Source organism: Ovis canadensis, chromosome 13 (assembly GCF_042477335.2).
Source record: "Ovis canadensis isolate MfBH-ARS-UI-01 breed Bighorn chromosome 13, ARS-UI_OviCan_v2, whole genome shotgun sequence".
Lineage (NCBI taxonomy): Eukaryota > Metazoa > Chordata > Mammalia > Artiodactyla > Bovidae > Ovis > Ovis canadensis.
Genome location: NC_091257.1, coordinates 32,877,646 through 32,891,090, shown reverse-complemented (window position 1 = coordinate 32,891,090; position 13,445 = coordinate 32,877,646). Strand labels below are relative to the sequence as shown.

Genomic DNA, 13,445 nt, shown 5'->3' with positions numbered 1-13,445 from the left:
ATTACAGAAGCCCTCAGATGACAGACTTACTATAAGAGATAGATGGACTTAATCTCAAACACTGCATGTCATAGTGATTTTAGGACCAAAGGCATTTTTGTGCATGTATTTATTTTCTAAAAATCATTAGTTGGTGTGTATCTTTCTTTACTAAGCCTTTAATTCCAATTTGCATGTCCAAACATGAGAAACAAATATAGCAAAAAATAAAATCAAATGATTGGAGAATAACTAGAGTATATTTAAACATAAGTAAAAATGTGCATACATTTTTTGTGTGTATACATTTTTAACCATTGCTTGTAAATAAGAGAACATTTATGTTTACAGAGTGAACATACTACTACTATCCTTGAAAAGATTTTTTTCTCACAGTTTTGCCCACAATGCTTATACCTGATTTACGCATTCCAATTTAAAATTTTCAGAATGCTGAAATTTTTAAAATGTCAAACGTTTTTCACAAGACCTCACTGTGTCTTCAGAAATCATTATTTTTGGAAATCTGGTCAGTTCTCACAGAATCAGTTCTGTTTAAAATGGTATTTGAGAATGAAAAGCATATTTTATTTGCTTTTCTGAGGAGCTCCCAAAACACAGGATTTAAGGGGCCTTTTGAAGGCAGTAGTGCAGCTTCTCCTTCTTTGGACGGAATGGTGCTAAAGCTGAAACTCCAGTACTTTGGCCACCTCATGCAAAGAGTTGACTCATTGGAAAAGACTCTGATGCTGGGAGGGATTGGGGGCAGGAGGAGAAGGGGACGACGGAGGATGAGATGGCTGGATGGCATCACTGACTCGATGGACGTGAATCTGAGTGAACTCTGGGAGTTTGTGATGGACAGGGAGGTCTGTCATGCTGCAATTCATGGGTTTGCAAAGAGTCGGACACGACTGAGTGACTGGACTGAACTGAGTGGAGCTTTGGGCTCCACCTTTGGACTCCTAGTTTCACCCCCTCTCCATTCGGATTTTGAAGGGAGTGGATGGAGCTGGATCTTTTGACTTGCCAACTTTTGACCATGTGTGCTAAGTGTCTTCAGTCATGTCTGACTCTGTGACCCTATGGACTATGGCCCACCAAGCTTCTCTCTCCATGGGATTCTCCAGGCAAGAATACTGGAGTGGGTTGCTGTTCCTTTCTCTAGGGGATCGTCCCCACCCAGTTTTGACCATGATGCACATTTTACATCATGCTGCAGTAGACTTTGTGTGTGTGTGTGTTTATATAAAACAAGTACGTTTATATAAAACCAGTTTCAAAAATAGTGCTTACGCTCTGTGATATACTTGTGTATTCTATTTTTTAATGCCGTTCTTGACCCATGAAACTAATGAATAGCTTATGGTCTACAACTTATAGTTTGAAAAGCTTATCTAGACCAAAATCAGGCTCCAGAATAATGACTGGCACGGAAAAGGTTTTAGAAGGATTTGCTTATAGGATCATGAAATTGAATGTGAGAGTGAATATCCATTGTTTATAGAATTATATTATTGATTCTGTTGGTTATACTTTAAATTTTTATTAGAAATAGTTTTTATCATGGTATTCAGCCTGGATTTCTGAATTGTTAAAAAGTTACAACTTATTCAAATTTGGAAAATAGTATCTTAATTAATATTTGATGCATGAGAATAAGGATACATTTCACCTTTGTGAAAAGGGGCTGCTGGAAAAAGTTTTTGTTTGGAGATTTTCACCTGAAAAAATGTTTTGGATCAGGTTGTAACTGCATGGAAGGTATACAGAAATTGCCATTGTGTTATTTCCCCACTATTTTTGAAAAAACATTTTAATGAAATACAATTTTGGATGCTTGTTTCACTTTGCTCAGTTTTATATGCCTATATGAACATAAAATAATGCCTAATAAAATATAAATGAGTGCCTAATAAAATAATTATGATGATACTTTGCATTTATGTAAACTTTAAAAAAATCACTTAATGTTACAAATAAATACAAATGTGGCGAGTGCTGTAAGAAAGCTGGCAGAACATGAGAGACCATGAGAAGCAGGTAACAGGGTTAAGGGATCAGGGAAGTCCCCACTGAGGAAACCGTGTTTAAATAGGTGAGAGGAGAAGCACTTTCCATACCTTGTCACTGAGGTACTGACTGCGGATGATGTTACCCTTATTTGCATCTAACCGAACAGGGATCAGAGCGGGTGAAGCTCTTCTAGCTCACAGAGTTAGCAAGCGATGAACTCTTCTGGATTTTCAGAGTCCTTGTTGGGTCCTGTTCACACCATATCACGTTGCTTTTTTCCAGAATATTTATTATTACTCTCCTAGGATGATAAGAGTATATATTTGCTATTATATAGAACTTTAAATTTTGATATTCATAATTTCATCTTGTATATGGACTTTTTTTTTTTCACTTGAAGAATTTTACTTAATAAACAATTCAGGAAGGTAACTTAATAAAAAATAGTACTGGCTTAATTCTATGGGGTCTATGTGTTACAGTAATTATAACACATTTGAAAGTGTTCAGTATGTAGTTAGATTTACATAGGACTTCCATTTACCTGGGAAAAGTAGGGGGCAGTGGAGGAGGGGAAGTTTTGGGTGGTGTGAGACAGCAGGCGAGGGCACGCCTGGTCTGGACAGTTTGAGTCCTGGTGTGGTGGCAAGGAGGAAGAGGGCCGGAAAAGGAAAATGAGGGTGCTGTTGGGTTTTGGAGCCAGGGCAAGCACCCTGTGCTAACCAGTGTGACTGCTAAGTCACCTCCGTTGCTTGCAGTTCTCCAGTGTGTTTGGGATTGGCCACACAGAGCAACGTGACACACGAAGGTAGGAGCTGTGTGTGGAAACAGAGATCTTTATTCAGTTAGCGTGCTCAGAGAACTCAGTGAACAAATAAGCAAATAACATCACCATCATTAGGGGTGTTGATAAATCACTTCACTCTGAAAGTTATCAAGCTGGGCATTTGGCTGGCTTTCCTCTTTTCTTTGTTAGGAAGAAACAAGCACCTTTGACTTGTGGGATTTTCAGTTTTCTTGCTACCAGGCTGATGAGATTGTACCATCTGTTTATTTGTGATTCTCCACCTTTGAGGTTCTCTTTTAAATGATTATATACCTTAAGAAGGATGTTTTCTATTATTGCTTAATAATTTATTCTCTAAGGGGATAGAATATATAGTAGAAATTTTTATAGTAGAAATTTTAAAAGTTTTTTAAGAGGCATAGTTTTTAAAAAGCACAGTAAGGAATAAGAGCCACACATTTCAACCATTTCTATTACCCAGGTTTGTTAGAAGGGAAACTCCAGGGGGAAATATATTTATGGTTGTTATATGCCTTTGAACTAATATACAGTATAAGCATAATCTGGAATATTGTCTTTCAGAACTTAAGGAAGGGAAGAGGAAGGGAACTAACATTTGCTGAAAACCTACCATGTGCCAGGCACTGTGCTAGACACTTTGACATACATTACAGGGTTTATTGTGAGTATTAAATGAGACCATGTATCCCCATTTTACAGATGAGGAAACTGAACTTGCCCCAAGTCACATGGCTGGTAAGTGGCAGAGCTGACTAGAACCCAAACTCCAAGCCCCATGCTTTTTCTGCTGTACCGTGTTTAAAGCTTGCGAAGAGAGGTATGAAGTTACTGACCAGAAGTGAGAGTTCTAGGAATTTTCTTTCTCATGAAGTATCGATACTAAACCTAAACATTTCTTTTTACATGTCAGGAGTTAGATTGTTGGAATCACACTATAAATAGAACTTCTCTCCTTCTAAAATGCCAGGTTAGATGACTACTATCTAAGGGAAAACTGAAGAAATAATGCCTTTTATCCAGAAGTCTGAACAAACACATGGCACCTTATCAGGCTTTCCATGGCTTAGTGTTAAAGACAGCTGTAATAACAATAGCTTATGGTCTTATAATCATAATATTGCTTACTTTAGACATTCTAAATGACAGTGGGCTTGTGCAAAACCCCAGGAAGTTCAGAATTTACTCCGTGTGGTCCACATGTAAACTCACCAGGCACTCATAGTATCAAAGACCGAGCTAGATTCTAGGGGATACCAAGGTAAAAAAGATGTCCCTGATTTGTCTTCAAAGTTTGCAGCCTTAGAATAAAATTAGTGTATCAATATCTTTTTCTTGTTTTTCTTTGATCATGAGTTTAAAGTCCCCACAGATGGTCTACTTATTTTCAGAAATAATGTGTACAGTGAGATTCTGGAATAAAAAATAATTTGGGCACTTTTAGTAGTTAGAAGGAACAGAAATTGGCCTTTGTAAGAATCCATGGATCAGAGTGTGACACCGAAGAATGTAATAGACTTCTTTGAACTGTGATCCTCAACATCTGACATGCTTTAAATTACCACTGAATCACTTCATCAAAAACTAAAGCTAAGACAAAAACTTCTTGATAACTTGTTTCAAAACCAAAACTTTTTGACATTTGGATTTCCTTAAAACAAAAGATTCTCTTTGCCCCTATCTTATTAACATGCTTACTAACAAGATCATATTTCAATATATGGAATTCATCCTTTGATACTTATTCAGTAACCATTAGACATTAGAATAGCACCATCACATAGATTATTTGGGATATTATAGGAATTGATGCTAATTCCTACTAATTTACATTAATTCCTATTTCTGGCTTGAACTAATGCACTGCAGGGTGATTTTTTGTTGAAGGAGATAGAATGAATATATTCTAGGTCTGAAAAATTGTAATAAAACCTAGTTTTGTTAGCGAATAATCTAAAACTAATACATCCAAATACAACATTCCGTTCCAAGATATCATTTTAAAGCTGTATTTTTTCCTGAGCTATTGCTCAAAATGTTTTAAGAATACTTCTTTAAAAAGTGCCGCTCTTCTTCATGGTGCCAAGTTTGGCCCTTGGAGGGTAGTTTCAGCTTTGGGGAACAGGCACAAGTTTAGAAACATTTCTGGCTTTAAGACCAGTGAATGAACTTTATTTTTTCACCTGCAAAATATTCCTCCCCCTACCCCTTTTCCTTTTTTAAAAAATGGATACTCTTTAACTTTTGTATATCACATAACCAGTCTGCTCTGACTTACAGTACCAAAAATAGCAGATATACACAAAGCTAGAGCAAGCATCCTGAACCCATCTGTACCTTGCTGTTAATTTTTATTGCACTCTTTGTGAGCAGTGTTTGGCCAGAATAACACTAGACCAAGGTCTGCATCCTTGCCGCCTGCAAATGTCAGCACAGGGACGACACAAGAACTTCTCATTCGTCACAGGCCATTGTTCCAATTTTAGAAAGCCTCTGTTGCCTCCAGCTGTTCCATTGTTTAACCTTTATTAACCCATAACCACCTTCCCCTGCTGTGAGTACAGAGAAAGGAGACCACTGTGTAGTTCTGTGCACCGTTCTAGTTCTCCTGGCAATAGATTTGAAGTTTTTCTAAAAAATCTTTAGGAAGTTAACAGTTTACAACTGATTTTTTAAAATATCTTCTTAAATAATTCCAAAATATTTCAAAATTTCCAGTGACATATAATAAGACATCTGTGTATACAGTGTTTTAAATAGTCACAAAAATAAATTTAGGATTTTTCTCAAGTTTACTAATATCAAATTTTGCTAGTGATTGTTATATCTATCACAGTTGCTGTTTGTCATGACTGTTTATTAAATTATGTACAGAAGGGAGAAATTTATAAATGGTTTTGTTAATCTTACAAAGACCTTGTTATCTTCACTCAAAGCCATATTTTTATTCTTTCACCTAATTCTCAAGCCCTAGAGGGAAAAAAAAACCCTGGTATATATCCAAAAGAAGCACATAGATCATTTTTGATGAACCTTTTAAATTGGTTGGCTATTTTCAGTGATAATATTCCATTTTAGTGAAAAAGTCTTTTGTCTCCCTTTTGGGTAAAATTTTGTTTCTTACTCAATGGGTATAATACATTTCAATGACACATAATGATGATGCCTTTCATATTTTGATTGGCACTAAGTTCAGACCAATTTTTATAGAACTTGATAACTTTTTTAAACCTTTCTTGCATTTAACTTTGAGAGAGCATGCATTTTGCAACATTTCATCAAAATGTCAAATTAACTATGGACCATTCATTCTCAAAGTTGAAAAGTTGGTGGTTAAAAAATGTTTTGTGACTTAAATCTGTCCTTTCTAGGAAGCTGTGTTTATGGCAGTGGATAGACAAACTTTGAAATCAGGACACTTTGAGGACTTTTAGTATTCAGTGTGAATACTAAATATTTAAATTTATCATTTAGCTAGCTATGATTATACTATAATTAGAAAATGTGTTTTAAAAAATGATTGCTTAGAAATGTGTTATTATCCCAAGGAACCTAGGAAAGACAAAAATTATTATTCCACAGAGAAACCAGTTTTAAGTAGAGCTTTCCTGTTTCTTATTTTGTTCTTGTTTTTAAGCTGAAAATACAGTAAGCTAGTATTTTCCTTCCAGCAGCCCAGTTAGTCATCATCTGTTAATAACACTTGCACTTAAAGATTTTCAGGAACTGTTTCAGGTATGATGTAGGCTATGAGAAAATCTCTTCACTGGGCTATTCAGAGGATACAGATGTTCTGCTTAAGTAAAATTCTTGCAGTGGTGTGCAAGGGCCAGCTCCCACTAGTTTGCTGGTACCAATGATTACATTTTCAGGATTTTTATGAACTGATTGCAAAAACAGCCATCAGTAAAAAATAGATGTATTGATAATACACATATACTTAACAAATAAATTACATTAATAAACACTTAAAACTCATCCTTTCTAATAATTATATCCATGGTCTTGAGGTTATTTACATCTGTTTTGTCTCCATGGTGTGCCCCTTACTATAGTATGTCTTTCCACCTCTACATCTAGTGAAGTTACACTGGTAGCTTGAAACTGGCCATGGTGAAAGTGTTCACATCCTGGAATTTGATAAACACTACAGACCAGGGCTTTTTTTCCCTCCTGGAGAGCTTGCAATGAAATATGTATCAGCACAACACTGATTTTAGGCTAAATGACCTATTAATTCAAAAGTCTCCCTACTTTAGCCTTTGATTAAAAAAAAAAAAAACTTTCTAAAAAGTGTTAGGGCATTTTCTATTAAATGTATAGACCATCCTGAGTATCATTGTTCCAAACGCTCATGAGATCTCTCATACCTAAGATTTCTATAATGCCCTGAACAGTCATCTTAAACATTAGCAAGATCACCTCTCACAACATGTAAAAAGAAGGTGGTTATTTCCAGGTCAACTTTATATAAAATATATCAAGTGGGAAATTGTTTATGTGACTTGTGCCATTTTGTTTCCTTGCAGCCGCCACTGGCGAGATGCCGACTTACCAGATCCGAGCTCCGACCACTGCTTTGCCACAGGGAGTGGTGATGGCTGCCTCCCCCGGAAGCCTGCACAGTCCCCAGCAGCTAGCAGAGGAAGCGACACGCAAACGGGAGCTGAGGCTAATGAAAAACAGGTAAGGCGTTTCATTAGAAACTGCGGCCACCTAGGGGACCTATCGTTTACTACTTGTCCTCAGCCATTTCTCCCATGTTACGTGTTCTGTGTCATTTTGTGTAGACTCCTGCTCTGCTTGTGCTCATAGGTAAGTTTTCTAATCAGAGTTCCAGCCGTGAAACTCTTTTCATCAGCCCCCTGTGTTGTAGGGTAATATCTAAATGAGACATTAAATTTTTTTAATGACAACAGAAGAACTTTATTACAAATAAAGATTCACTTTATACTTAGTATTTACTTTGTGAAATAGATGATAAGTAATATTTAGCTTCTTAAGCAACTATACTCAATAACAGTTAATTTAAAATAATCATTATTTTAAAAAATTATCTTTATCAATTAGTATGGTCAATATAACGATCATTATTATGAAATAAGACATTCAGATACAATGAAAACCTTAGAAAATGGTTCGATGATGACAATGAAGTGCTTTATATACTTTATACACTTTATATACTTTATACTTTATATAAAAAGACCGAAATAAGATGATTGCCTGACTTGTTTTTATTTATTTATTTTTAATTGGAGAATAATTGTTTTACAAGATTGTATTGGTTTCTGCCATACATCATCATGAATCAGCCAAACGCATACATATGTCCCGTTCCTCTTGAGCCTTCTTCCCACCCCATCCCACCCCATCCCACCTCTCTGACTCGTTAAAGATCCTGTGAAGGAAAAAAAAAAAAAAAGCATCTTTATGAGCGAAATAAATTTGAGTGTGAGTTCAGAATTTTCTAAGTCTTTTACATGTAGTTTTCTATCCATTTTGTAACTTTGTTTTTTCTCTATTATACCAAAGTACAGTCTATTCTGAAAAATTCTAGTTGAGTGCAGGGACAAAGCAAGAGGAAGAATTAAAATTACCCACAGCCCCACCATGTAGAGACACCTCCTGTAGTACATATACTTCTAGTTCCCTCTCTCATTTTCTCACGTTTTCTTGCATATTTTCTGGCCTAGAAATAACTGAGAGAGTCCCTAGGTGCAAGGAATTCTGAGAAGGGCCTATTTTAGCTTCCAGATTTCAGTTTCAGAGCAGGACAAGAGAAAAGCAGATGACAAATGGCTATTCGGTTGCTCAGTGTCTGTTGAGCAAGTTTTCAATGCTCATTTCTACCATTTCTTTAACTCGCAGGCATATAGCTTTCACATGAGAATAGATCTAATTATTCTCCTTACTTTTCATGGGCTTCCCTGGTGGCTCAGACCATAAAGAATCTGCCTACAATGCAGCAGACCTAGGTTCGATCCCTGGGTCAGGAAGATGCTTTGGAGAAGGGAATGGTTCCCACTCCAGTATTCATGCCTGGGAGATCCCATGGACAGAGGAGCCTAGTGGGCTACAGTCTATGGGGTTGCAAAGAGTCAGACATGACTGAGCATACACACACACACACATTCTCCTTACTTTACAGATGAGCAGCTGAGGTTCAGAGAGGTCAGGCAACAAGCTGGCTAAAATCACACAGCCCAAACTGCACAGAACCTGGAAGTGCATTCATGTTATCTTTACCCAGAGCCCACACAGCACTGACACCGAGGTCACCTGCAAGAGACCTTGGTGTCAGCTGCACATTTAGTTGTATGGCCTTACCCATAGCCCCACCATGTAGAGACACGTAGGACTGACTTACTCATGAAAAAGACCTGTTACACATTCTCTCTTTAAAAAGACTAAAGTCTTTGGCTGGCATTCATAGTAGATACTTAATTGTATTTCTACCAATCCCACGACGGTTTTTAGTTTTTTAACAAGCTTGTCAGCTTTTCTTCTTTGCTGGGTATTTTTTCTCCACACCAAGGATATCTTCAGACAAATGCAAGACCTGAAAGCTGAGCTAACTATTAATAGAAGAAACAGGTGTTTTCCGTAGCTGAGACAACTTAGGAATGTACCACCTACTGGTATGACCATCCAGAGCTTTGTGCCTAGAACATTTTGACTCTGGTAACAGGCAGGCAGACACATGAAACATGAAGTATGAATATTTCACTAGAAATAGTTGACCTTGGTAAATAAAACTTGAAAAATTAGACATCTCACGACACTGCTCTTCAATATTTAAAATTTCATTTCATGGTAACTTGTTTTATAAAATGGCTATCTTCCTTCCAGATTTAGAATTTCATATGAGGATTTAATCATGAAAAGCTTGGTATTCATCATTTCTTTGTGAAAGAGTTGAATTGTGCTCCCAAACTGCCAAGTGTGATTGGAGTTACTCTTGACTTGCCATGTGAATCATTTAGATTAACTTAATCTGTGTTTATCAGATTGGGCTCACTGTTATACTGTTAATTTTTCTGTTAACTGGTTGAGAAGTCTGAGAACATCTTAAATTCACAGGGCGACGGCATTGTTCTCAGCTGGGCGGTAAGTCTTGATCTCTTCCTGCGGATCATTGGGATTTCAAGGTCTTTCTTCTGCTGACCCTTACTTCCCACAGAGAAAACACAGATAACCAGTTGTTAGTGTCAACTACCCCCAAACATTAAAACAGAATCGGCCAAGTGTGTTGCACACGTCAGTCCTAGTTCAGCATTGCGGCAGAGTAACTGGCATTACCGTAGCTGGTAATTAGACATTCGACACAACTTTTGTTTACATATTTGAATTATCTGTTTCAACGTAGGCTTTTTGATACGATGAGTACCCGAATGGCAGTTCTTCTCAAAGGAATGCTCCAAAATAAAGCTGTGATCAAAGGGTATCTTCTGCAGAGGAGTTAAATGATATGGTTGCCACCTCCTCCCCCCTAGAAAAAAAAAATGAGAGAAAATGTTGGCTGTGTCCATTGTTTTTTGGTGGGGCTATGCATGAAAATAACTCACTCGGCTCGTGGGTTCATTTGCGTGTGTTGCTTTGGCTGCTGGTCTGGTCTTCCTCTGGGCGTGTCTGCACTACTTTCAGTCCTGGTTTGCAGATGTGTGTCTCATGTCCTTTCCATGATCTCTGTCATGGCAGTCTCACCTTTCCGGGTTTAAGTTGTCTGAATTACTGAGGGTTGTATTTCTGTACCCTCTCTTCTCTCCTTTAATTTTCAAAAGCCGAGTCCCTTTAATTTTGGTTTATGAAAATGTGCATGACCTGTTATTCTTATCCGTGTTGTTTTTCCAGCCAATAAATTATTGCTTGCCATCCCAATTGATCTTGTCTTAACTGAAATTTAGTCTTGAAGAATGAAAACCTCCCATACTGAGGTTTAAGGTTGCTGAGGACTAATTGTTCTAATCATTTTTGATCAAAGTTAACTCGTGATAGAACATGTGGCTTTTGGTGGACAAAGATAGTTAAGAGAATTGAACAGATCTGTCATTTTTGTTGTTGTTGTATTCGGTAGGAATTCATGTGGGGATGTGTTCCTATCGTTTTGGTTGCTGAAAACCTTTCTGGTCCCTGTGACCATGGGCCATGTGCCCTCAGGAAACACCTTGTACCACAGATGCCTGGCCAGTTGTCGCTCTGCCATCGGTCCTGCTGGCTGAGGGTGGCCACACGCCCAGGCACATGCTTGGTCACAGCTGTCGTGCCATGCCGCTCTGTCCAGAGCTGACCAAGGACCGCCTGGCGGTTGGGCCCGGGGGGCCGCTCTGGACTGCGCTGAAAGGTTGTTCCCCTTGTCACTTGCCTTGTGTTGGTTCCAGGGAAGCTGCCCGGGAGTGTCGCAGGAAGAAGAAAGAATATGTCAAGTGTCTTGAAAACCGCGTGGCTGTGCTTGAAAACCAAAACAAGACCCTCATTGAGGAACTCAAGGCCCTCAAAGATCTTTATTGCCATAAAGCAGAATAATTGTCTTTGACTTGGACCTTGTTTGCTCTGAACTCTAATCAAGGCAGGAGGTGCAGCCATGCTACTAATTGCCTTGCGGAATGACTTGTGGAAGGGACCCCAGTGACCCTTGAGAACCCAGTTTGGCTTTAGTGTTTGACATTGAATGAGACCTCTTGTCCCAGGATGGGGAACGCCACCATGATCACACTTCCCAAGCCTCCTTCAGCCTCCTTGTCAGTAGCGTGCATGCGAAAAAATGTTTTGTTTGCCCTTTTGCTTTCTATTTTCTTTCAGGGAAGCTGCTAAAGAATGTCGACGTCGAAAGAAAGAATATGTCAAGTGTCTGGAGAGTCGAGTCGCAGTGCTGGAAGTTCAAAACAAGAAGCTTATAGAGGAACTGGAAACCTTGAAAGACATTTGCTCTCCCAAAACAGATTAGTAGAAATATTTAACTATGAAGTGATTACAACCTGTACAGTTGCTTTTGAAGGCAATACAATATATAGCCGGCAAGAATTATGGCTTTTTTTTCTCCTTTGTATCATTCAGTGTATTTTCTAATCTCTAACATTCCCAAACTGCTTCACTGTACGTAGTTAACTCTTAGCTGTAACTTCAATTTTTTTTAAAAAGAGACAAACTGTAAAAAAAGTCTGTAACAGATTCTTAAAATGCAATATTTGTAAGACTTGTTCCAATGCCACATATTTGCAGTTCCCAATCTGTGTCATGAATAGTGTCCTATGCAATAAAAATTTTTTGCAGATCTTTAAAAATCATTTTAGGAAAGGGTGATCAAAGATAAATGCATCCAGCAGTACAATAAAAATAAACCACAAAAAAATACCTCAGGAGAGAATGGAAAGAAAGAAGGAATGGAAAGAATCTAGTGACATGCCTATGTGAAAAATAATAGCCTATAAATGAATTTATGGCATTTGCAGATTTTTATATTGGTTGCTTTGTAAAGAAAATATTGTATTGCTGTCTTTGAATGCCAGAGTTGACAACAGTTTCTAATAGAACCATGTTGGTTACACTTTGTAGTGTTTGGTGCTCTTTTAACTATCCGAACATTGACTACAGTTTTTACTCTATGGTGTAATATAATAGATCTTCAGAAGCTTTTAGTGTCGGTTTGCTCTTAAGGTGATGAAAGGTGACACATATTTTAATACCTGTGCCGAGTTACAAGTTCGAATTGTATTTGCAGACCTTCACGGGCTCCTCTGCCGATTTCCACAGTGGGCCGTGTTTTCTGCCACGTGTCCTTCCTGCCGTCGTCTCAGAAACCCAGCCCCAGGGCTTAGCTGTATACAGCGGAGTAGCTCTGAGAGATTCAGCTGGTGTGATGCACTAGGCCTCTCTGCACATGGTCTGGAAATCTCCTGCTGGTGACCCTCTATTTTGAGTTATGGCTAACAACCATGGGAGGGTTTGGTTTTTTGTTGTTTTTTAAAAATATTTGTTTGGCTGCATCAGGGCTTTGTTGTGACACACGGGATGTTTTGCTGCTTCATGGACTCTCTAGTTGTAGCAAATGGGCTTAGTTGCCCCACAGACTGTGGGATCTTAGTTCCCCGGTCAGGGATCCAATCCAAGCCCCTCGCATTGCAAGGCAGATTCTTAACCACTGGACCACCAGGGAAGTCCCACCAAAGGAATTTTAAAGGAAAATCTAAGACAACTCAAGGTTTTATTTTTCACTTCAAGACAGCTACTTGTAGATCAAACACTTTTGAGTCAGCACTTTCAGATGAGGTTCATTACGTCGGGTGGGTTATTACTGGTATTCACATCTCATCCTGCTTTTATAATAAAAAACCTTGAAGACACGTGTAAGCCCAAAGCCCTGACCACAAGATACTCACTCGTGGGACGTCTGCTGAAGGCCTCCTCTGGGCTGGACTTACCTTAGTTTCTGCTGTAACTCCCGACCTGTGAAGGCTGCCCCTCCCCCAGTTTCAGCAGTGGAGCTGGCTACTGTGTGGAGGAGTGTGGGGTGCAGGACGGGAGGCCGCTGGGTGGCATCTTAGTGCCACCCCACGTCATCATCCCTTATCTGTAACTCCCAGGAGGCGAGGCGCACCGTTTGTGGCTTTCTCTAGAAATACTTAATCCACCCATCAGAGCCTGA

General features: G+C 38.6%; 1 protein-coding gene across 50 annotated transcripts in view; it reads left to right on the top strand.

Annotated features, from left to right (window-relative positions):
- The window catches only part of CREM (cAMP responsive element modulator), a 65,034-nt gene extending 52,687 nt beyond the window's left edge, over positions 1-12,347 (top strand). For 13 of the 50 annotated variants that reach the window (XM_069547330.1, XM_069547310.1, XM_069547322.1 and 10 more), the window contains 3 exons: positions 3,503-3,538; positions 7,330-7,486; positions 11,603-12,347. In XM_069547330.1, the coding sequence (XP_069403431.1) occupies positions 3,503-3,538; positions 7,330-7,486; positions 11,603-11,747 (338 nt within the window). In that variant the 3' untranslated portion in view covers positions 11,748-12,347. Of the gene's footprint in view, positions 1-3,502; positions 3,539-7,329; positions 7,487-11,181 lie in introns of all 50 variants that reach the window. The other 37 variants (XM_069547312.1, XM_069547335.1, XM_069547351.1 and 34 more) reach the window with 3 other exon arrangements.
- Positions 12,348-13,445: the final 1,098 nt, after the last annotated feature.